This window comes from Dipodomys spectabilis, unplaced genomic scaffold, assembly GCF_019054845.1.
Source record: "Dipodomys spectabilis isolate Male_0828 unplaced genomic scaffold, ASM1905484v1 ptg000175l, whole genome shotgun sequence".
In the NCBI taxonomy this organism is placed as follows: domain Eukaryota; kingdom Metazoa; phylum Chordata; class Mammalia; order Rodentia; family Heteromyidae; genus Dipodomys; species Dipodomys spectabilis.
In genome coordinates, this window is record NW_024870852.1 from 6269341 (window position 1) to 6294260 (window position 24920).

Sequence of the window (24920 nt, forward strand, 5' to 3'; positions counted from 1 at the left end):
GAGGAAGGAGTACACGAGAGTACCAGGTTCTGTGTTTTGGTCAGCAGTTTAGGTATTGTGTGAGCAGTTTTTCTTCTTATTGTGTTATCTCTTTGGCTTAATTTGAAAAAGTTGAGAAAAATTGTACTTGAAAATAATTGTAAGTATTTAAAGTAATTGAGTTTTGCCCTTTTTGGTCCTTCCTTCCTTCCTTCCTTCCTTCCTTCCTTCCTTCCTTCCTTCCTTCCTTCCTTCCTTCCTTCCTTCCTTCCTTCCTTCCTTCCTTCCTTCCTTCCTTCCTTCCTTCCTTCCTTCCTTCCTTCCTTCCCCTCCCTCCCTCCCTCTCTCCCTTCCTTCCATTGGTTGTGGGGCCTGAACTCTGGGCCTGGGAGCTGTCCCTCAGTTCAAGGCTAGTGTTCTACCATTTGAGCCACTGCCATTTCCGGCTTTTTCTGCTTATGTGGTGCTGAGGAATCAAACCCAGGGTCTCATGTCTGCGAGGCAAGCACTACTACCTTTCCAGCCCTCATTTATTTATCTTCATTATCAGTAAAGAGGCTTGAACTCAGGGCCTCACATTCTTGCCTGGCCTTTTCACTCCAGGCTAGTATTTTGCCACTTGGGCCACACCTCCATTTCTGGCTTTTTGCTGATTAATTGGAGATGAGAGTCTCCTGGTCTTTCCTATTCTGGCTGACTTTGAATTGTTATCCTCAGGTCTTAGCCTCCTGAGTAGGATTAAAGGTGTAAAACCACCGGCGCCCAACAAGTCTCCATTTTAATGACACCTTCCACTTCATATCTGCATGATTCCCACCTCCTTCTCCAGGCTTTGACTAAGATTTAATTTGACGATACTTTTTCCATTACTAAAAGCCTAAGTATGAAACCAGATGGAGGACAGTACCCTTATTTTACAAAGTGAGTGGTTTTGGACCCATTAGTTAATCACGAGTTCCAGGGAAGATGCTGAGCCAGGTGCAGTGCTGATTCCTTTAGCCCTGTGTCTGCTGCCTGGTGCCAGGCAGGGCATACACGGATGGTAGGAGCGGAGAGGAGACCATCCGCAGTGCTTACCTGGAGAGTCGAGTGAACTCTGGTTTTACCTCAATGCTGGAATCACCAGGTGCCTGCCAGCACACATTCCAAGTCTTGCCTTCAGATTATGGATGAATAGCTAGCCTTTAAGCGTCTGCCAAAGAAGCCAATTTAATAAATCTGATAGCCAAGGTGAACAATGAATTTATTCATCTGTACCAGACGCTTACCCTTTATCATGAACCTTCACTTGGTCCCTCTGAAGGAAAATAACTTTGACCCTTTCCCCCCAGCACGCCCCCAGTTTTGAAATATGTGCTGATCTATTCACTTTTGAACATAAACTGTGGCTTATGCTAAATAGGCTGTCTTGCCAGGGCTCTGCTCAGATTGCTCTCTCCACATGAAATTTTTTCCCCTTTGATTGTTAGATTATTTTATAATTTACATAAATATAAATGTTTATTATGCTGGAGGTATATAGCTTAGTAGTAGTGTGCTTCTCTAGCATGTTAAAGGTCCTGCATTTAATCCTTAAAAAAAAAAAAAAGTCAGAAAATTTAAGTGCTGGGGATTGAACCCAGGGCCTCATGCATCTAGACAAAGTAGCCTGGATTTCTTCTCAGAGGTGCCTTTATGTGAAAGAGGAGCTTCTTAATCACACAGTTGGGGGGCTTTTTTCTTAAAATTTTCCTCCCTGATCCTAGGGATTGAACACAGGGCCTGGCATTGTCCCTTAGTCTCTTTGTGCTCAAGGCTAGCAGTCTACCACTTGAGCTACAGTGCCACTTCCAGCTTTTTTGAGCAGTTTGACTTTTCTGCCCAGGCTGACTTTGAACCGTGATCCTCAGATCTCAGCCTCCTGAGTAGCTAGGATTACAGGCATGAATCATGGGTGCCCAGCTTTTTTCTTAATTTTTAAAAATTAATTCCTCCCACTACAGGTACTGGGGTTTGAACTTAGGACCTCACAATTGTGCAACTTGCTTGCTAGGCTGGCCCTCTACCTCTTGAGCCCAGCCTACGTTTTTACGTTTTTGCTGATTATTTTAGAGGTGGAATCTTATTAACTTTTCTGCCTGTGCTGAAAATGAAGATGGATTTTAGACTGTGATCCTCCAGATCTCAGTTTCCTGAGTAGCTAGGATTACAATTGGAAACCACTAGTGCCAGGGAGGGTACTGACCCGTGAACATGGTGCCGGATGTAACTGGTGGCAGGAGAAACACAGGAAGGAGAGTCATGCTTTTTCCATTGTGTCTAGTAGCCAGAACTGCCTCAGGTAGTTGCAAAGGCAGTAAATGATGCCTTAGTTTTGGGTCACATATCCAGATTCAAAACCAAGAGTTCTATTAGTTGAATGAATAATTAAATGAAAGAGAGGGGCTCACTTGTTTCCAGTTTTCAAAATAAGTTTTCTGTAAACAAGAATAACTATTTGGCGGGGAAGGTGGCTCAGTGGTAGAGTGCTTGCCTTGCATGCATGAGGCCCTGGGTTCGATTCCTCAGCACCACATAAGCAGAAAAAGCTGGAAGTGGTGCTGTGTCTCAGGTGGTAGAGGGCTAGCTTTGAGTTGAGCCAGGCCCAGAATTCAGGCCCCATGACTGACAAAAAAATAACAACAACAACAAAAAACGACTTGTCGGTTGTGGGGTTTGAACTCTGTTCTCCGGGTGCTGCCCCTGAGCCTTTTCTGCTCAAGAAAAACAGCTTTTTTACTTAGTACCAATTAAATGCAACACTAGAGGGCACTATAAGTTAATTCATCTGCTTTGTTTTTAGTTAGTTTTTTTTTTTTTTAAGATTTTCCTCTCTCCCACATCATTTTTATCACAGAATTAGTTTTTGTCCCTTCGATAATAGTAGGGGTGCTGAAATGTCAATGTGTATGTATGATGTTTCATCAGAAAGATCAAACAGATAATCAGAAAATATGGAAAAGTTTTGGGTAAATTCAAAAAAATTTTTTTTTGTGCCAGTATTGGGGTTTGAACTCAGGGCTTGGTCGTTTTGTTTAGCTTTTTCTCTCAGGGCTAGTGCCTCTACTTCTGTCTTGTTGCTGGTTAATTGAAGGTAAGAGTTTCATATGCTTTTCTGCTGAGGCTGATTTTTGAGCCATGATCTATAGATCTCAGCCTCTTGAGTAGATAGGATTATTCTGAGCCATGAGGGTCTTGAGCTAGATAGGCAGGCGCCACTCTACTACATCAGCCCTATCTCCAGTCTCCCTCCCTTGCCCACCCCCCCCCCTTTTTTTTTTTTTTTTTTTTGCTAGTCCTGGGGCTTGAACACAGGGCCTGGGCACTGCCTCTGAGCTTTTTTTGCTCCAGACCAGCATTCTACCACTTGAACCACAGTACTACATTCGGCCTTTTCTGTTCATGTGGTACCGAGGGATTGAACCCAGGGCTTCATGCATGCTAGGCAAGCACTCTACCACTAAGCCACATTCCCAGCCCTTCAGTCCTTTTTTTATGGGTCATTTTACATTTGGGCTGGCTTGAGCTGCAGTTTTTCTAGTTGTGTTTCTCTATGTTGTTGGGATGGCAGGCACACTCACCCCGCCCAGTCATTGATTGAGATAGAGTCTCTCAAACATCTTTTTGCCTGGGATTGCCTGGAACTGTGATTCCCCCATCTCTGCTTCCCAAGTAGCTAGGATTATAGGCTTGAGCCATAAATCTGAGATTTCATTAATAAAATTAGATATTTTCAAATGCATAATTATTCTTGTAGAATTAGGTTCTTTTTTTTTTTCTTGTATTTTTATTCCCTTATTTTCTGTCTTAAATTTATCAACCATACATAGGTGCTAAGAATTGAGGTGCTCTTGCCAGGCATGGTTTCATATGACTGCAGTTCCAGCTATTCGGGAAGCAGAGGCAGGAAGAATGAGAGTTCCAGGCTATCCCAAAGCAAACAAACAAGAAAAGGACAAGGCACATTGCTCAATTGGGTTCAATCACTAATACCATCACCACCACAAAAGAAAAGAATGGCACTGCACATTCATTTTACTTCCTTATACAAGGAGAGAAGACAAACTTGGAATTTAGAACATACAAATAAACACAAAAGTGGCATCCACAGCCAGTCACCAGTGGCTCATGTCTATAATCTTAGTTATTCAGGAGGTTGAGATCTGATGATGTTGTTGTTACAAAGCCAGCCTGGACAGGAAAGTCTGTGAGTCTATTTATCTCAGTTAACCACCAGAGAGCCATAGGATGCCAGCAAGAGTTCAAGTCCCAAGGAGTACATGTGTACACACACACACACACACACACACACACACACACACACACACACACACACACACACACACACACACACACACACACACACACACACACACGATATGAGTTAGTGGGGAAATGAAGTATACAGGGAATTTTGTGTGCCTGCATACTGGGGATTGAATCCACGATTTTATGCAAGTATTACTTGAGCTATTTATTTCCCATCTTTATTTGTTTTTTTATTTTGTATTTGAGATAGGTTCTTCATACCATTGTGCAAGCTGCCATCCCTGCCTCTGCCTCCCAAGTAGCTGGTATTTGAACCACCATGCTTGGCTATTTTTTAGCCTTGAAGTACATGTTTCTAGACTGGCTGGCTTTCTTTTCTCTCTCTACCTCTTCCTTCCTCTTTGTCTTTCTCTGTCTCTGTCTCTTTCTCCCTCTTATGCCCGCCCACCCTTTCCTTTCCTTTCCTTTCCTTTCCTTTCCTTTCCTTTCCTTTCCTTTCCTTTCTCCTTTCCCTTCCCCTTCCCCTTCCCCTTCCCCTTCCCCTTCCCCTTCCCCTTCCCCTTCCCCTTCCCCTTCCCCTTCCCCTTCCCCTTCCCCTTCCCCTTCCCCTTCCCCTTCCCCTTCCCCTTCCCCTTCCCCTTCCCCTTCCCCTTCCCCTTCCCCTTCCCCTTCCCCTTCCCCTTCCCCTTCCCCTTCCCCTTCCCCTTCCCCTTCCCCTTCCCCTTCCCCTTCCCCTTCCCCTTCCCCTTCCCCTTCCCTTCCCCTTCCCCTTCCCCTTCCCCTTCCCCTTCCCCTTCCCCTTCCCCTTCCCCTTCCCTTCCCTTCCCTTTTTCCTTCCCTTCCCTCCCCTTTCCTTTTTCCTTCCCTTTTTCCTTCCCTTTCCTTCCCTTTTTCCTTTCCTTCCCTTTCCCTCCCCCTTTCCCTCCCCCTTTCCCTCTTTCCCTCCCCCTTTCCCTCTTTCCTCCCTCGGCACCTGTTTCATTGTTGGTGGTTCTCTTGGCTCCTGCAGTACTTGTTCTCTGGGACTGGGGTCATCATGGACTATCCAGACAACATTCCTTGACTCCTTGGGCATGTTGTCCCATCTGATTGGGTCGTTATGTGGGGTCTTGTGTTTTGTGGTTACTCATGGTGGTGAGTGGCTCTGCATTTGGCCCTAAAAGGTCTCCCCAGTTTTTAGATGGCATTTTCTTTTTTTTTTTTTTTTTTTTTTGGGTCCGGTCATGGGGCCTGAACTCTGGGCCTGGGCGCTGTCCCTCAGCTCTTCAGCTCAAGGCTAGCGCTCTACCACTTGAGCCACAGTGCCACTTCCGGCTTTTTTCTTTTTGCTTATGTGGTGCTGAGGAATCGAACCCAGGGCCTCGAGCATGCAAGGCAAGCGCTCTACCACTGAGCCACCTTCCCAGCCCCTAGATGGCATTTTCTTAAGTCACATTTTTTTTTTTCTCTCTCCTCTCTTTGCTAACTTACTTCCTCAAGATTTTCATGAATGAGTAGCACTTTTAGCTGCTTTTCCCTGGAGGAATCTTGGTTCTTCTTCTACCTTTGTATCACAGGGTAGATATACCCCCTCCTGCCTGCCCCTTGTCACCCGAGCCTCATGGTCCTTGTTTGGATGGGAAACACAGTCAGGTGTAGAGGAGGAACAGCAGGTCCTTACCCCTGTGGCTGGTGGGCCTTGGCCTGGGTCAGGATTTGCAAGGACAGTCTGGTCACAGGTTCCTGGTGTTCCTGGTGTTAGGTATTGTCTTGGCTTTTTTGTGTCTTCGTGGCCACTTCCACTGTTCAGAGGGACTGCATGCCAACACTGCAAAGGCATGGGCTCCACTACCAGCCCACCAGCACTGATTATCTGTTTACTTTGTCTGTGTCATAATGAAGGGTTCCTACCCTGGGATTGGTGATATGCTGTGACAACAGTTGTCCTTGGGCTTCTGATTGGGAAAGGAGAGACTGCCAAGGAGTAAAGTTCTTTTGTACTGAGATGACAGCAGCCTGAGTGGGCTTACTCATCTAAACGGTAGGGTTTACGAGGATAGGTTTTAATTTCTTCTTTGTTCGGGCTTGAGGAACATAATCCCATCTGGGCCTCCACAGTAGAATATAGAAAGCAGCTATAGATGAGCTGGAGACCAGACTAGAGGCCTGCAGTAACCGTTTGTAACCAGGCGGCGGCTGTTGTGTAATGTAAATAGCATTTCTGACGAGGCGGTGCAGTTATACAATTTTGGCCAGCCTGTGTGGGTTATAAAAGCTGAAATTGCCTCTGCACCTGAAAGTGTCTCCCTGAAAGTGTCTCACCGTGCTCACCCAGAGGGTCACGGCTGGCACAGAGGAAGGACCTTGGCCTTGCACAGATGCAGCGGGTGGAGCTCTGATTCAAAGACGCTTGCAAAGAGACTTGTGTGGAACAGGTGAGGTTTTAGTCTGAAGGTAAGACCATTTTGGGTACCAAAGCTTTGCTTTGCGGGGGGTGGGTTCCGAGGCTGAGGATTAATTCCTGGTGTGTGTCTGGACATGTCTGTCTGTTTTTGTGTGTGCATTTGTGACCATGTGTACACTTGGATGATGCTATTTGTGGCCATGTGTCTGGTTTGCTGCATGTCCAGCTGTTTGTGTCTCTGTGAATGTGTGTGTGTGTGTGCATGTGCACATGGGCATGCCTGTGTAGGTGGTAAGGAGCCTGCAGTTCAAGTTCACCAGCTGACTTAGTAGAAAATTCTCTAGTCTTTCTCAGTGCTGCCCGACAATACTTAAATATTAATAACAGAATAGTCACATTTATGCAACTCTGAGAAGACAGTGTCCTTCATTAAGTATGTGTGAAGGAGTAGCAATAAAAATCCTTATCTGCAGCAATTAAAGAGCCAGAGTCCATGTTTTCCAGATATATAACTTGCTTTATATTCCTGGGTAGGTCTAGTCTGGGAATGCCAAGGAAGGCTCTGTGTGTTCTTTTCATCTTTCCCTTCATCTAGAAAACCAAGTGTCCAGCAAAAAGGAATGCATATTGATTAAACAAACTTCGTGGGTATTGTCTTCTAGCTGTGTACATAGACTTTGTTTCATCTGTGAAGGTTCTGGATTATGAGAATAAGTTCATATGCTAAGAGAAAAACTAGGCATTGTGGCACACAATTCTAAGCGACAGTAGTCTCCATTGTTAGTGAAAAGTTTGATTTTGCCTGGTATTATGTATTTCTTTAGGGCCAGTACTAGGGCTTGAACTCAAAGCCTGGGTATTGTCCTTTAGATATTTTTTTTCCTAAATTTATTGGGGAGATTTTTTATTTATTTATTTTTGCCTAGCCCAGGGCTTGAACTCAGGGCCTGGGGGTTGCTTCTCAGCTCTTCAGCTCAAGGCTAGCACTCTACCACTTGAGCCACAGCGCCACTTCTGGTTTTCTGGTGGTTTATTGGAGATAAGAATCTCATAGACTTTCCTGCCCTACCTGGCTTTGAACTGTGATCTACAGATCTCAGCCTCCTGCGTAGCTAGGATTACAGATGTGAGCTACCATCACCCAGCTGTTACTTTTGGAGGAGTCAAACCCAGGGCTTCATGCATGTTAGACAAGTACTCTACCACTAAGCCACACTCCCAGCCCCTAGATTTATTATAATTATTTTTTAAATTAAAGCTGACACTTTTAACACGAGCTATACCTCACTTTTGGCTTTTTTTTTTTACTTCAATTTTCTGCTTGGGCTGGCTTTGGACTGTGATTCTCAAATCTGAGCCCCCTGAATAGTTAGTATTAAGGCTTGAGCCACTGGTGCCCTGGCTAGTGTTGTTTTTTTCTTTTATTTTGTTTTTAGATAGGGACTTGCTATGTAGCATAGGCCAGCCTTGAACTCCTAATCTTTCTGCCTTAGCTACTCTGCTGGTAGGATTGTGGGTGACTACCACCAAATCCAGCAGTGGACACATTTTTACTGTATTATTATTATCATTTATTATTAATGGATGTCCCCTTCCGGGGGAATACAGGAAAAGAAGCTGGGTATGGTGGCTCAAGCCTGTAATCCTAGCTACTCAGGAGGCTGAGATCTGAGGATCTCTGTTCAAAGCCAGCTTGAGCAGGGAAGTGTATGAGACTCTTATCTCCAATTAACCACCAGAAAACTAGAAGTGCATTTGCACCGCGGGTTTTATTCAGCAGGTAGGTACAGTAGTGTTCTGGAGGCGGGGCCTAAGGGTGGGGGGGCCCTTTGCAAAGCTGAGGGGCAGGCTGGGGGGGGGGGCAGGCAGGTCGGGGCCCTCTGCCGCTCCCACCTCCGGCCGCCTTCTCTTCAGTGCCGGGTCTCCCTGGCACCATCAGGGGCATGATCGGAGAGACACGTGGGGGGGATCTGGGTCCCCTCACCCCCAAATTCAACTCTTCACCCAGTACCAGAGATCCCGTTACCTGGCCTGGGGAGGGAGGACAGGGGAGGGGAACCCCAACAAAGCAGGGAGCCCCCCCCACACCCCGGGGTGCCTCAGGCCTGAGTACCCTGTACCCTGCAGATGCCCCCCTTCCTCCTCCCAGCAGCCTGTGGGTAATGATCCCCAGGATGAGCTCCCGTGTGTAACTAGAGGAGGATCTGGAGGATTTACACCATTGACAGGAGGCACCCCACAAAGCGTGGGGCGGGGGGGGGGGGGGCTGAGGGGCACAGAGCCGTGAAGGTTCTCCGGGCAGGCGCTGCTGCCCGCAGCGGCCACCGCCTGGGTGTGCGATGTGGCTCGTGCCCGCCTTGCTCCCGGCAGAGGCCCGGGGTTGCACACGCACATGCGCGCGCCCAGCCCGGAGGCCCGGCGGCGGAGGCCCAGCCTCTACCGCAGCTCCGGGATGAACTGAGACCAGTTGATGCTGTCGGGGCCCAGCGGGTCGTCCTCCAGGCCAGGGAAGCTGATGTCCAGCAGGATCTTGCTCAGGCTGTCGTTCATGGTGTCCAGGACCAGGCCTTCTGTGAGGGACCGGTTGGCCGACGGGCCGGGGCCCTGCGGGTCCGGGGAGCCTGGCTTGGGGGCCTCGAGGTCGGAGGGGCAGGAGCTCCCGAAGGGGTCGGAGCTGAGGTGGAAGGGCTCGGCATTGAGCAGCTCCCGGGGGGTTCAAGCCCCATGACCAACAGAAAAAAAAAGGAAAAGAAAAGAAAAAGTGTGCATATATACAAACATGGAGTATTTAAAAGGTTCCTGTTTAGGCCAGGTGCTGGTGGTGGCTCATGCCTGTAATTCTAACTACTCAGGAAGCCGAGCTTTACGAACTGTGGTTCGAGCTGGGTGCCAGTGGCACCATGCCTGTAATCCATCCTAACTACTCAGGAGGCTGAAATATGAGGATCGTGGTTCAAAGCCAGGCCGGGCAAGAAAGTCCATGAGACTCTCATACCCAATAAACCACTCAGAAAACCAGAAGTGGTACTGTGGCTCAACTGGTAGAGCGCTAGCCTTGAACTGAAGAGCTGAGGGACAGTGCCCAGGCCCAGAGTTCAAGACCCACAACTGACCAAAAAAAAAAAAAAAATTGTTTTTGATGTGAGCCGGGGCAAGAAGGTTCGTGAAACACTTGTCTCCAATTAACTATCAAAAAAAGCTGGAAGTGAGTTGGGTTTCAAGTGGTTGAGTGCTAGACTGGAGCAAAAAGCTCAGGGACGCACCCTGGCCCTGAGTTCAAGCCCCCTGTGCAGGCGCACAAACAAAAAGGCTCCTGTTTATAGTAGATCAGAAAAAAGAAAAAGATTCGCAAAACTCTTGCTACCAGCCAAGCACTGGTGTCTCACCTATTCAAGAGGCTGAGATCTGAGGATCTCGGTTCAAAGCCAGCCCAGACAGCAAAGTCTGTGAGACTCTTATCTTCAATTAATCACCAGAAAACCAGAAGTGGTTCTGTGGTTCAAGTTATAGAGTGCTGGCCTTGAGCTAAAGAGCTAAGGGACAGCGCCCAGGGCTAGAGTTCAAGCCCCATGACTCTTAAACAGCAGCAACAACAACAAAAACCTTTGCTACCTAGATTACTGTATCCTTTCATGATCTTTTGGGCAAGGATTATAGCATCCAGCTCTGGTAATGGAAGAGTGCTTTAGGCAAACTCATCATTTAGCTATCATTGGAGGTGTATGAAACTTGAGCATTCCTCTTTCCTCATTTTGGGAGAGGCTGCCGGGAGGAGGGGAGTAACTAACTCCAGGAAAGGTCTGGCAGACAAAGAACATTGGGAAAGAGAGGGAAGCAGGTGGTTGCAAGAATGTCCAGGTTCAGCAAAATGGAATAGATCTTTGGGAACAAACAAGAGAAAGAAAGCAATCTGGCTTTGGCGCTTAAGACACCAGGAAATGACTAGAGCATTGGTCAGAAGAGTAATTCAGAGGCAGAGTTAGAAAGTCCATGAGCTCAAGGCTGGGTTATGGATACTTACTTGAAATGTTTCTCCCAGTGCATGTGGCTCCCAACAGAGGCACAGGAGCTGAAGGTGACCCAGAGTATACTTGGGGCTGTTTTGGGAGATGACTTGAATTATAGGTTGTGCCAGATAGGGAAGATGGATCTGAGAGCCTGGAACCAGTGGGGCAGAGCCATGTCCTGGAAGTTACCTGAACCTCCAAGGTCACCTTCACATTAAAAGGGCTTTTAGAGACCTGGAGGAGGAGAAAGCTTCCCTCTGTTGTCTGGGAAGCCTGGACCAAGAGAGTTGTGTGCTGTAGAAATGTGGAAGAGGGTCAGCCAACCCAAGAATGCTTCCTGGAGGAGGTAGCCTCTTGAGCTCAAACCCGAGATCCGTGTGGGTGGCATCTGATGCTGTGGTGAAGCAGCCCAGATCACCAGGCTGTAAGGGGGTCTTGGTACAGTTTTTAATTTCTGCTGCAAATTAGTAGGCAGGGTAGGCAGAAGAAGAGCATCTGGTCTTACAGTATAGATCAGAAAGAAATGAAGGTGGTTGATGACTTTGTATATTAAAGCCCACAAGCTCCCCCACTGGCATTGTACGCTGGCCGAACGTGTCCTGAAGTGAGTAATCTCTACAGCATGGCTGTCACTTCTTAGGGCTCAGCTAATGCCTGGGGGAAAAAAGAAGCTGGGAACATTGGCTCACCCCTATAATCCTAGCTGCTTGGCAGGTAGAGATTGAGAAATTGCTGTTCAAGGCAAGCCTGGGCGAGGGAGAAAAAAAAATGACCTGGAGACTCCTTCTCAACTGATGCCGGGAATATGTACCTGTCATTGTAGTAATGCCAGGAAGTGCAGAGAGGTGGATCGCAGACCTGGCTGGCTTGAACATAAAATGAGACCCTACCCCAAAAAATATCCAGCACAAAATGGGCAAGTGGAGTGAGTAGCTCCAGTGGTAGAGCTTCCTGCCTAGCAGTTAAGAGGCCCTGGGTTTAGCACTACAGAGAAGCTAGATAAGAGCTTATTCTTCTGGGCTAGGGCTTATGTTCCACAAGTCTTTGGGCTGATTGGTTCTTCTGCAAACAAGTCCTGTTCTGTAATGCCTTTTTCTATTCTGTCTATCATGCTTTTGCTTTATGCTCTATAAAATAGTTTAAAGAATGTTCCTCTGGCCAGGAGCCTGGGTCAAGCCTGTAATAATCCTAGCTACCCAGGAGGCTGAGATCTCAGGATCGTGGTTCCAAGCCAGCCTCGGGAAGGGAAGTCTGTGAGTCTCTTATCTCCAATTAAACACCAGAAAGCCAAAGTAGAGCTTTGGCTCAAGTGGTAGAGCACTAATCTTGAGCACAAAAGATCAGGGACCATGCCCAGGCCCAGAGTTCAACTCCCAGCCACCCACCCCCCCCCAAAAAAAAAAAAAAAAAGAATGCTCCTTTTCACTCACTCATCGTAATGTTCCTAGACATTTTGTTATGCTTATCCAGCAGCTCTGTGTCCCATGACCCATTGGTAAAGACCTAGAATTCCATTTGTAGATGATGCTTAACTAGTCTAGCAGCATTCATTCGGGAACCTTTAGTGTACCTGTAGAGCAGAGCTGTTAACTTTGGCTTACTTCTATGCCCTGGAATTGTGGGCTGTGCCCCTCCTGGGGCTGCCAGTGGAAAAAGCCTGCCAATAAACCTCGGTTTTCTTACAGAAACCTAGTTTTCATTCACTTCTTGTGAAATGCTCTTGTTAAAAGAACAAGGGCAGCAAGCAAGGCAGGGAGTGACAGGATGCCAGGATGGCTCATTGGAGCCCAAGGCGTCCTTAATTACTTTTTTTGGGGGGGAGAGGGTCCGGTCATGGGGCCTGAACTCTGGGCCTTGGCGCTGTCCCTCAGCTCTTCAGCTCAAGGCTAGTGCTCTACCACTTGAGCCACTTCCGGCTTTTTTCTTTTTGCTTATGTGGTGCTGAGGAATCGAACCCAGAGCCTCGAGCATGCAGGGCAAGCGCTCTACCACTGAGCCACCTTCCTAGCCCCTCCTTAATTACTTTTGTGATGGAAGACTAGGCGGATGGCAGTGATCATGGGTCTCCTGCCCACTGCTGTGGCCGGGGCTGCATTATGTCATTATTAGTGCAACCGTCTTGCCCATTGTGCTCACACCAGTGGGTTATTTTTTTGAATGTGTTGTTTTAAGCTCAACAAATAACCTGGCAATTCAAGCAAATGGAGTATGCTTTTGTGTTACTGGGCAGAGCTTTTGTGTCATGACTGACTTGAGACTTGTTTTGATTGATGCATACTCCAAAGTATTTTATCTGGAAGCTTGGTTATATTAATCTGTTTCCCTGTGCAGTAATAAAATACCCAAGTCTGTCTAACTTGTAAAGAAAGTTTACCTCATGATGCTGGAGACCAAAAATCCAAACTCTGTGGACTAGTTTTATCAGGGGCTTGAGTGACACAAGGTCCAAGCAAGGTTTTGCTTTAGGCCAGGAAGCAGCATCATGGCAGGAGCACCAGCAGGGACATGGTTGAGAGGGCAATTGTAGGATGGGACAAGAAGCCAGCATCAGATTCCTTTGTAACAAACTTCTAGCAAGTACTGTCTAGGTCCTAGGAGAATTATTTAATCCCTGTGCAAGGCAGTGTCCCCAGTGACTTCCCACTGGGCGCTATTGCTTTGTGTGTTTTGTTGTTGTTGTTGTTTCTTTTGTGTTTTGTGTGTTTTTGTTTTTTTTTTTTTTTGGTTGGTCATGGAGCTTGAACTCTGGCCCTGGGCACTGTCCTGGAGCTCTTCAGCTCAAGGCAAGCGCTCTACCACTTGAGCCACAGTGCCACATCTGGTTTTCTGGTGGTTAATTGGAGATAAGAATTTCATAGACTTTCCTGCTCAGGCTGGCTTTGAACCTCAGTCCTCAGATCTCAGCCTCCTGAGTAGCTAGGATTACAGGCTTGAGCACAGGTACCAAGCTTATTTGTGTTTTTATTTATTTATTTATTTGTGTCATTCCTGGGGCTTGAATTCAGGGCCTGGGCACTGTTCTGAGTAACTGAAGGTAGCACTCTTACCACTTGACCCTGCCTTCCTCCCTTCCTCCCTCCCTCCCTCCCTCCCTCCCTCCCTCCCTCCCTCCCTCCCTCCCTCCCTCCCTCTCTCTCCCTCCCTCTCCTTCCTTCCTTCCTTCCTTCCTTCCTTCCTTCCTTCCTTCCTTCCTTCCTTCCTTCCTTCCTTCCTTCCTTCCTCCCTTCCTCCCTCCCTCCCTCCCTCCCTCCCTCCCTCCCTCCCTCCCTCCCTTCCTTCCTTCCTTCCTTCCTTCCTTCCTTCCTTCCTTCCTTCCTTCCTTCCTTCCTTCCTTCCTTCCGCCCTTCCTCCCTTCCTTCCTCCCTTCCTTCCTCCCTTCCTTCCTCCCTTCTTCCCTTCTTCTCTTCCTCTTTTTTTTTTTTTTGTCAGTTGTGAGGCTTGAACTCTGGGCCTAGGCAATATCCCTGAGCTCTTCAGCTCAAGGTGAGAGCTCTACCACTTGAGCCACAGTGACAGCTCCAATTTTCTGGTAGTTAATTGGAGATAAGAGTCTCATGGACTTTCCCGCTGGGGCTGGCTTTGAACTGTGATCCTTGGATCTCAGCCTCCTGAATAGCTGGGATTACAGGCAAGAGCCACCGAAGTCCAGCTTCTCCTCCTCCTCCTCCTCCTCCTCTTTCCCTCTTCCCCCCTCCCCTTTCCCCCCTCCCCTTTCCCTCCTCCCCTTTCCCTCCCCCTCTGGCCCTCTGGTTTATTGGAGATAAGAGTTTCTCTATCTTTGCTGTCTGAGCTGGCTTCAAACCATGATTCTTAGATCGCAGCCTCCTGTATAATTAGAAATACAGGTGTGAGCCACAGGTGCCTGGCTCCACTGTGTTTTCAGTATCACCAGGCTGAGCTCATGAATCCTGAGGGAACACAAACCAAATCTAACCCCTAGGACTAGATTACCCTCATGTTACTCTGTGTGCGCTGAAACTGGTTTTCTTTCTTTCCTGTATCTATTATTCGATTCTGTTTTGTTTTTCTGAGACAGAGTCTTAAACTCTGTTCCTCCTGCCTCTCAGCTTTCTAAGTGTTGGAATTATAGATATATGCCATCACACACATATATTTGTAACAATTTGTTTTAAATTTTCTGTTCAATGACAGATCACTTCCTTAGCATATACCAGGCCTTCAGCTGAAACCTCAGCACCACAAAACACATAGCCTAGTCAGGATCTACCAATTCACAACTTACTAGTGCATAGTGACTTTGCAGTATGAAAAAAGAAGAACAAGTATTCTTGACATATTTTGGAGAAGTCAGTAGGGTAATTTCACTTTTTCAGTCACATCTTGTGAATTGTCATCTGCTTATAGGTTCATTCTTGGCTGTTTAAACCTTTAACTGGAGTAATTACAGCTAGGAATAACAGGCTGTAAACTTCCCAGAATAGTACTTTTAAAGTATTAGGTAATCATTAAGGCACTTTGATGATAGGTAAGGTGAGGATATTTGTTCTTAGAATCCTTTTTTTATTTCTAAGTTGGATTAAAAGTGTTTAGGTCGGGGCTGGGAAGGTGGCTCAGTGGTAGAGCGCTTGCCTTGCATGCCTGAGGCCCTGGGTTCGATTCCTCAGCACTACATTAAGCAAAAAAAAAAAAAAAAGCCGGAAGTGGTGCTGTGGTTCAAGTGGTAGAGTGCTAGCCTTGAGCTGAAGAGCTGAGGGACAGTGCCAGGCCCAGAGTTTAGGCCCCACAACCGGACCCCCCCCCCCCAAAAAAAAAAAAAAGAAAAAAAGTGTTTAGATCAAATGTTTAGCATTTAGTAGAATTAATGGAGCAACCTCTGTTCAACCACAGAAAACTACAGATGGGCTTCAGATGGGGATTTATCATTGGATCTGGAACTTTTGTGTGAGGTGCTTTTTGATTGATTGTTTTGTTTTGGCCTGGGTGTTGTTCCTGAGCTTCTTTTGCTCAAGGCTAGCACTCTACCACTTGAGCCACAGCTCCACTTTTGGCTTTTTGGTAGTTTATTGCAGATAAAAGAGTCTTATGAACTTTCTTGTGCAGGCTGGCATCAGACCATGATCCTCAGATCTCAGCCTCCTGAGTAGCTAGGATTATTGGTGTGAGCCACTGGCACCTGGCAAGAAAGGTATCTTTATGTACTTGACTATATATATGAAGGATACATTCCTGCAGTTGAATCCCACTGAAGCATATTGATATTTAGATCTTAGGGCTTGAACTCACCGTCTGGGCACTGTCCTCAAGCTTCTTTATTGCTTAAGGCTAGCATTCTATCACTTGAGTTTGGCTTTTTCTGAGTAGTTTATTGGAGATAAAGAGTCTCATGGGGACTTTCCTTCCCATTTGGCTTTGAGTCATGATCCTCAGATTTCAGCCCATTGAGTAACTAGGATTACAGGTGGGAGCCACTGGTGCCCAGCCTAGTTTGAGTCTTGGTAGGGACCAAAGTTCCAGCTAGCATGTGGAAATTTGAAGCCTTCATCCCAGTTTGCCCTTGGCCATACTCCTACCTGTCTAGATAGATATAAGTTGAGAAGATACCTTCTTCCCAACCCAGTTTGCCTACCCCAGGGGTTAGGGGCATAAGGGCCACAGCATGAGAATATATATATGCATTTGTAGAAAATTTAGGGTCTCAGGCCCCAAAGCAACTATGGAATCAGAATTTGAAGAGGGGATATTTTTAAGTTTGCTGCGATTTTGTAAGTTTTCAAGCTCTTCCCCCCGACCCCAAGTCATCTTTATTGGGATAGGATTTACCTACAGTCAATACATAAACATTTGCATAGAACCCCAGAATCACATTCTAAATGGACCAGTTCCTATCACTCCTTAGGCTGTCTTTTTCTCTCTTGGTGTCCTGCCCCATTTCTGTTCTTGGTTACCACTGTTAGCTTCTTCAGATTTGTCATCTGGAACTATGATAGCATGTCTTCTGTCTGGACATGCAATCTATGATGCTGCGTACATCAGCAGTTGCCTGTTTTTACTCTCTACTAGGGTGCCTTTGGATTGGGCCCACCTTGATTTGTTTAGCCATTCACTTGTTGGTAGACCTTTGGGTGTTACCAGTTTAAGGCTCTGATGACTAGAACAACATTGAGCTTTTGCTTATAAATATGTGTGCATAAGAAATCTACAGTTTTAGATAAGCTTTCTAGGTGAGTATTGAGCACAGAAACCATGGATTTCTTGTTCTTTCCTTTCTTTCCTTCATCCTTGTATCCTCTGACAGAACTGTAGGTGTTTAGATCACATGGTGGGTTTGCAGTGTACTTATATTTTTTGAAGTGCCATCTGTCTGGGATAAATGTGTATTTCTGTCTGTCTTTCTCATTTTTGCTTTCTTTCTGTACTGCAGCTTGAACTCAGCCTTGCTTTTTTTTTTTTTTTTTTGGTCCGGTCGTGGGGCCTGAACTCTGGGCCTGGGCGCTGTCCCTCAGCTCTTCAGCTCAAGGCTAGTGCTCTACCACTTGAGCCACAGCACCACTTCCGGCTTTCTTCTTTTTGCTTATGTGGTGCTGAGGAATCGAACCCAGGGCCTCAGGCTTGCAAGGCAAGCGCTCTACCACTGAGCCACCTTCCCAGCCCCTCAGCCCTGCTTTTTAAAACCCTTGGCACTCTCTCTCTCTCTCTCAAGGCTGGTGCTATACCACTTTAGCCATAGCTCCATTTCTGACTTTGTGGTGGTTAATTGGCGATAAGAAGTTCATGGATTTTTATTCTGTGCAAGCTAACCTCGAACTTGATCCTCAGATCTTAGCCCACTGAGTAGTCAGGAATATAGGTGTAAGCCACCTATAATAAGCCTGGTGTACATGTATACTTAAAACCTTGGTTTGGATAATAACATCATATTTCCATGTCAGGTGACCTGCTTAGTTGAATCCTAGGTGGGAGAGAAATACCTGGGGAAAAAAAGAAGAAAAAAGAAAACAGTTGTGTGTAGAAGAAATTGTTACTTGCAAAAGTTCAAATCAAAAGCTATTAATTCTGCATTTGTGCACAAGTATGGGTAGCTGGAGTGCTAGTCCTTTTGTTCGTAAAGAATTGAGGGTTTTGTTAAAGTAGGAATATATACACATATTTTTATACTCATAGCACATTGTTAACGTGTTTATTTTTGAGTTAACTGATTTTGAGACTGATGATTTCCTTCTTGCTCTGAGGTAATACTTTTTAGCTTCTGGCTGCTAGGAGCTTAATTTTATTATATATTTTTATTTTATTTATTTTTTTGGGGGGTCCAGTCGGTCGTGGGGCCTGAACTCTGGGCCTGGGCGCTGTCCCTCAGCTCTTTAGCTCAAGGCTAGCTCTCTACCACTTGAGTCACAGCGCCACTTCCGGCTTTTTTCTTTTTTGCTTATGTGGTGCTGAGGAATCGAACCCAGGGCCTCAAGCCTGCAAGGCAAGCGCTCTACCACTGAGCCACCTTCCCAGCCCCTAGGAGCTTAATTTTATAACTTTTTTTTTTTTTTTTTTTTTGTCGGTCGTGGGGCTTGAACTCTGGGCCTGAGTGCTGTCCCTCAGCTCTTCAGCTCAAGGCGAGCACTCTACCACTTGAGCTACAGCGCCACTTCCAGTTTTCTGGTGGTTTATTGGAGATAGGAGTCTCACGGTCTTTCCTGCCCTGGCTGGCTTTGAACCGCGATCCTCAGATCTCAGCCTCCTGAGTAGCTAGGATTACAGGCGTGAGCCACCAGCGCCCGGCCAGGAGCTTAATTTTAAAACTGTCCTGAAGCTGAATACAATTTACAGAACCTTGGACTTTTCTCGTCCATCTGTTTGTCTGTCCGTCCCTCCCTCTCTCTCTCTCTCTCTCTCTCTCTCTCTCTCTTTCTCTCTTTCTTTCTCTTTCTCTCTCTCCCTCCTTTCCTCACTCCCTCTCTCTCTCTCTCTCTTTCTCTTCTCTCTTTCTCTCTTTCCCTCCCTCCCTCCCTTCCTTTTGCCAGTCCTGGGCTTTGAACTCTTATTGCCTGGGCACTGTCCCTGAGCTTCTTTTGCTCAAGGCTAGCACTCTACAACTCGAGCCACAGCACCACTTCTGGCTTTTTTTGTTTATGTGGTACTGAGGAATTGAACCCAGGGGTTCATGCATGTTAGGCAAGCACTCTACCACTAAGCCACCTTCCCAGCTCTCCGCTATCTTCTGATGACAGAAGTTATGCTTGAACTTGAAACATGGATTACATCACTCTACCCTACTGCATTCTGGGCTCTGAGAAGGGCTAGATAGCTTTCCATCCTCTGTAAGGGAAAAGGATTGCTATATAATTGTAGAAAATACAAAGGGTTATAAAGACAAAACGAAACTATTCGTTCTTTTTTTTCTTTAATGTGTATGTGTGTGCCAGTATGCTCTCACTTGGCTTTTCCACTCAAGTCTGGTGCTCTGCCCCATGAGCCACAACTCCATTCCCTATTTGTGTTCTTCAGTAGTTTAGCTACTGTTCTGTTGGGTGTACACACACACACACACACACACACACACACACACACACATGCACACACTTACATGCTATTTATAACCTCTTAAAACAAAACATCTCTGCTGTTACCTCTTTTTTTTTTTTTTTTGACAATATTTAATATGAGATAAGTATTTTTTGTGAGTGTGTGTATGCTGGCCCTGGCTACTATCCCTGAGTTATTTTGCTTCAGACTATTACTCTACCACTTGAGCCACAGTTCCACTTCTAGCTTTTGTGGGGAGGGGGTGATTAATTGGAGATAAAAGTATCATGGGCTGGCTTTGAACCATGATTTTAGCCTTCTATGTAACAAGAATTACAGGTGTAAGCCATGGGCAACTTGTGAACCACACATTTTAAACACAATTTTAAGTGTACAGTAACAGTATTGTTAATTGTATGCACAGTATTTTAGAGCAGATCTCTGTAAAGTTTACTCATCTTGTGAAGGGAAACTTCCTCTTTGTCCAACGGCAACTTTACATTTCCCCTTTCTGGCCAATGACAGTTCCGCATTTCCCCCTTGCTCTCCAGTGGCAGCTTTTCTTTTCCCTCTCCCCATCCAATGACAACGCTCCGTTTCCCCCTCTTGGCTTCCATTTCCTCACCTCCACCTTCTGTTGGAGTGACTCCATCAGGGCTTCTCTGAGCACCTCATCATGGTGTCTGAGAAACCGCTGAAGGTGGTTGCACCGCAGCAAGGTCTCCTGTGCTCAGACAGCTGCAGAACTCACAGGCAGAACTATCCCCTTAGTTCCCCCACAAAAGACAAGGAGGGCAATACAACCAGCAAGTCTTGCTGAGATTGTGCCTAAAGGCCATCTGGCCTATGTCTGGCTGGGGAGGGCAGCTGAAAGCCGAGCATTGAAAGGCCAATTTTATGCCTTGCTTGCAGTAATAGCTAGAATGGGGTAGAAATACTGATAAGCTTACTTGCCACTGTTATAGAGTTAATGGGCAAATTAAATACTAATATATTCACTGACCGGAAGTAACTGACACAATGAGAGGCAAAATGTGCCTGGTGTATGTAGCAATTAGACAACTGCTGTTAATGTTGTTGTCACCATCATGGTCTTTCTTTCATCCCTTAACCCTTCCTTCCCTATGGCAAGTTGCCAGGGCAAGAGTAAGTAGACTTTTTTGTTGGCTTTTACCCCCACCAAAGAGAACAAAGGGAAACCCAAAAGCACTATGTATTGATCACTGATTACAGTTTCCTAGGATTAGAGACCTTGGGGAAGAGAGAGTGCGTGTTGCTAGGTTTAAAATTTGATCCTTGAGCTTACTAGGCAGTATCTACCACTTAAGCCACACCTCCAGCCCTTTTTGCTTTGGTTATTTTTTATAAAGAATCCTGTTATTGATGTCTAGCCAGTCTGGATTGCTCTTTACATTTCCTAAGTAGCTGGGATGACAGGTGTTCACCCTACACACAGCTTTTAGGGGGTTGAGATTGGGGATGGGGGGCAGGGGGCGGGGTAATCTGTTGAGCTTTTTGCCCAGACTGGTCTTGAACCAAGATCCTCCCGATCTTTGGCCTCCTGAGTAGCTAAAGTATGAGCTATCACGTCTGGCTTCTTGTTTTGACATAAATTCTCAAGCACAGATCCATAAATTCCCCTTGCCCTCCACCCTTTCTTTCCTTTCATCTTTTGCTTTCTGCCTCTGGACCTTGGCATTTGCTTGCAGGAAAGTTCATCTGGTGGATGAAGCCTCTTATCTCAGGTTGATGTGTGCTTTCTGGCCTTGCTGTTTGCATCAGCCTTGAGTGCTTGGGTTGTAGTGTGCTCAGTGTTTTGCGGGGGACTTGTTAAAGCAGTTTCCAAGGATATATTTCTTTGTTCAACAGCCACTGGGTTCCTTCTTTTGCCCACATTTGTGATGCTCCTTCACCCCTCCTCTGCAGCCTTCTCCCTGAAACCTTCTTCAGAACGTCTGCCCTGTGCCATGGGAAGGGGCTGTTGAGCAGCATCCCTTCCCTGGCCTCCACCACCCAGGTGCTGCTAGCTCTCTCCCCGTCCTGATGACCAAAAATACATCCGCATGTGTCACCATGTGAACACAGTCACTCTAGACTGACAAACTATTGCTTTCTTTGTTTATTTGGTCTGTTATGAGACTTGAACTCAGGGCTGGAAGCTGAGCTCTTTTGCTCAAGGCTAGTGCTCTACCACTTTGAGCCGTAGGGCCACTTCTGGTTTTCTAGTGGTTAATTGGAGGTAAGAGTCTCATAGACTTCCCTGGGCTGGCTTTGAATGGTCCTCAGATCTTAGCCTCCTGAGTAGCTAGGATTACAGGTGTGAGCCACCAGCACCTGGCACAACTATTGCTTTAAGCAGGTGTGAATATGATGGGAATGAAAATGCAGACCATAATGTTCCCCTCTGCAGAGTGCAGTTAGAGGCAAGAAGTTCTCTGTCTCTCCCTACTAATACCACGTAAGGTTCTGGCAGCTGTTTGTTTGGGTTTTCATTTTTAGCCTTTTGACCTCTGAGCTGTGAAATTTTACATAATTTTCTCTTGTCTTATTTGCTTACATGGCACCCTTCTCCCCATTCAAAGTATTTGTTAAGTGAAAAAAGTACCCCATGATGAATAGCTAAAACAGAAAGTTTTCATTTCTTGTAGCCTGTTGTCAGGTCCAAAGGACAGCTGGTTGAACTGTTCTTTTTTTTTGGGAGGGGGGTGATGCTGATATGGAGGCTTGCACTTAGAGCCTAGGTGTACTGTCCATTAGATTCTTTTGCTGTAGGCCAGCACTCTGCCACTTGAGTCACAGCTCCACTTACGGCTTTTTGGTAGTCAGTTGGAGATTAACCATGGATTTTCCTGTCTGGGCTGTCTTTGAATGATCCTCAGACCTCTGCTTTCCTGTGTAGTTAGGATTATAGGCTTGAGCTACTGGTGTCTGCTTGGATATATTTGTTCTTGATAGGAAACTAGGTGGTAAGATCTGCTGTTTTCCCTAATTGGAGTGCTGGTGAGTGAGTGCACTTTGCCTTTTGCTCTTCTACCTACTTACTTTATCCTTTTCTTTATAAAAAGTCCAGGCACACCTAGGTATGTTTTATTGTGTGTGTGCCAACCCTTGTAGGATCCTTTGTGACTTGCAGCTTTGAAGCCAGGTTCTCACAGGCTTGTTGATGTAGGGTGGGTCACTTTCATTAGCCAGATCAAACTTCATTGAAATTGAGTTTTCATATTCTGCTACATCACTGAAACTTGGCAGAATTGTTCCAGAAGGTTCCTGCACTTAGCTTCTTTTTCTTCCTCTTAGTGTGGGGTATTGGATATTGGCAGAGTCTCCATGATTTTCCAGGCTTTTCAGATCCATCTTGGGTCTAGGAGTGTTGATTTCTTTCTCCCACTTCTATCCCTTCTTGTCTGCTGTCACTTTTTTGTACCAGTATTGGGACTTGAACTCAGGGTCTCTTGCTTGCTCATGGCTTAATGCTCTACCACTTGAACTACCCATGCAGTCCAGCACTTTGCTGGTTAATTAGAGGTATATATAGTTTGACATACTTTTCTGCCAGGGCTAATTTTGGCCTTGATCCTGCAGGTATAAGCCACTGATACCTGGTAGGTATCTACATTTTATTTTATTTTATTTATTTATTTATTTTTGGGTCCAGTCGTGGGGCCTGAACTCTGGGCCTGGGTGCTGTCCCTCAGCTCTTCAGCTCAAGGCTAGTGCTCTACCACTTGAGCCACAGCACCACTTCCGGCTTTTTTCTTTTTGCTTATGTGGTGCTAAGGAATCGAACCCAGGGCCTCAGGCATGCAAGGCAAGCGCTCTACCACTGAGCCACCTTCCCAGCCCCGGTATCTACATTTTAATTAACTACAGTTGAATTCCTTATTGGCAAGTGTTCCATAGCCACATGTGGCCAGTAATGACTCTCAGATGAGAAGATACACAACATTTGTCATTGAGGAAAGTTCTACTAGGTGTTGGTGGGTTATTAGATATATCTCATAATGCACAGCAGAGGAAAACTTACCTGTTTGGTTGCCCCCCCCCCCCCAGTATTGTGATATTTCTGATAACCTAGTTCTGTATTCCTCCTCCCCAGAGGGCAGTTGCAGAAGCAACAGGTGACTGTCACTGAAGAGAGTAGTTCTGAAAAAGTGTTGATGGCAGCCGGGTGCCAGTGGCACAATTATGCCTGTAATCCTAGCTACTCAGGAGGCTGAGATCTGAGGATTGTGGGTCTAAGTTAGTTTGGGTAGGAGAGTTTGTGAGACTTACATCTCCAATTAAATCACACACATATCTCCAATTAAGTCACACACAGAAAAAGCTGAAGCGGCACTGTGACTCAAATGGTAGATTGCTAGCCTTGAGCAAAAAAGCTCAGGGACATCTCCCAGGGCCAGAGTTCAAGCCTCAGGACCAGGAAAAAAAAAAAGAGTTGATAGTGTATTTTGGGGTATCTGGGTTTATCTTGTACTATGACATTCTTTCATTACAGGGACCTAGATGGCTTTAGTGTCCTATTGTTTGTGTGCTTTGAGGTGATTTGCTTGCACTCTTTCTTGCAGGTGCTAAGAGATGGCGCTCACACGTTCACACGTTTCAACCTCATCTAAGAATCAGGTGTTCGAGGTGGCAGAAGAGCTGACTGTGAACTTAGGCTCCCTGCTTGACTAAACCTTCACCACAGCCACTCAAGACCAATAGCTGAGCAGGACTGCTCGGCTTCTCTTGATGATGGGTGTTGGTAAGAACACCACGTCCAAGTCAATGGAGGCCGGGAGTTCCACAGAAGGCAAATACGAAGACGAAGCGAAGCATCCCACTTTCTTTACTCTTCCGGTAATAGGACCCACTTGCCTTATTCGCCGACTACTCTAAAGTAGTTCCACATGGGCTTAAATACTTTTGTTTTCAGTGAAAGTTAAGGCATTGAGGATCAGGTACTTTTCATAGGATGTTGACTTGGGCTGAATCTCCTGAGCTGGCTGGCCTCTTAGACTGCAGACGACTGCTGGGTTTGATTGACTCCTGGAGGGAGACACGTTGTTATTCATGTTTTAAAAACTGACCCAGTCCTTATTGGAGGAAACTGAAGTCTTAAATTTTCTCTCTTATGAAATAGCATGTAATCCAACCTCTGCCCACGTTGCAGTGGAGAAGGGGAGAAGATCATGCTGTTTTCAACCCAGGGTCCATGCTTGATACTGGAGCAGCAGCATCCAGGGTAGAAATACTTTTATCTGAATAAGTACTATTGGTTAAGATAAGGCTGATTAGATTCATTCATTATATTCATTCGTAACAATACTTATTCCCAGATGTAGGACTGTGACTTGATGTATATAAAGCTAGAAAGATCTTGCCTCAAGATATTTTTCCTTCAATATTGAAAGTGTGGTTAATGACTGGGATGTTTAAAAGGTAGTTTTGGGATTTGTCTCCTCCTGGCAAATTTAAGTACAAACAGTTTTCATTATTTGATTTCATACATGCAAACTATCTACTTTGACAATTTACTTTCAGTTCTTTTTTTTTTTTTAACTTGTTAACTTTTCTTTTCCACCTCCTCCTCCTCCTCCTCCTCCTCCTCCTCCTCCTCCTCCTCCTCCTCCTCCTCCTCCTCCTCCTCCTCCTCCTCCCTCCTCCTCCTCCTCCTCCTCCTCCTCCTCCTCCTCCTCCTCCTCCTCCTCCTCCCCCCTCCTCCCCCCTCCTCCCCCCTCCTCCCCCTCCTCCCCCTCCTCCCCCTCCTCCCCCTCCTCCCCCTCCTCCTCCCCCCTCCTCCCCCCTCC

General features: G+C 46.2%; 1 protein-coding gene across 2 annotated transcripts in view; it reads left to right on the forward strand.

Annotated features, from left to right (window-relative positions):
* The window catches only part of Slc23a2 (solute carrier family 23 member 2), a 126184-nt gene that overhangs the window by 43571 nt on the left and 57693 nt on the right, over positions 1-24920 (forward strand). For both annotated transcript variants that reach the window (XM_042694498.1, XM_042694499.1), the window contains exon 2: positions 23697-23970. In XM_042694498.1, the coding sequence (XP_042550432.1) occupies positions 23863-23970 (108 nt within the window). In that variant the 5' untranslated portion in view covers positions 23697-23862. The remainder of the gene's footprint in view (positions 1-23696; positions 23971-24920) is intronic.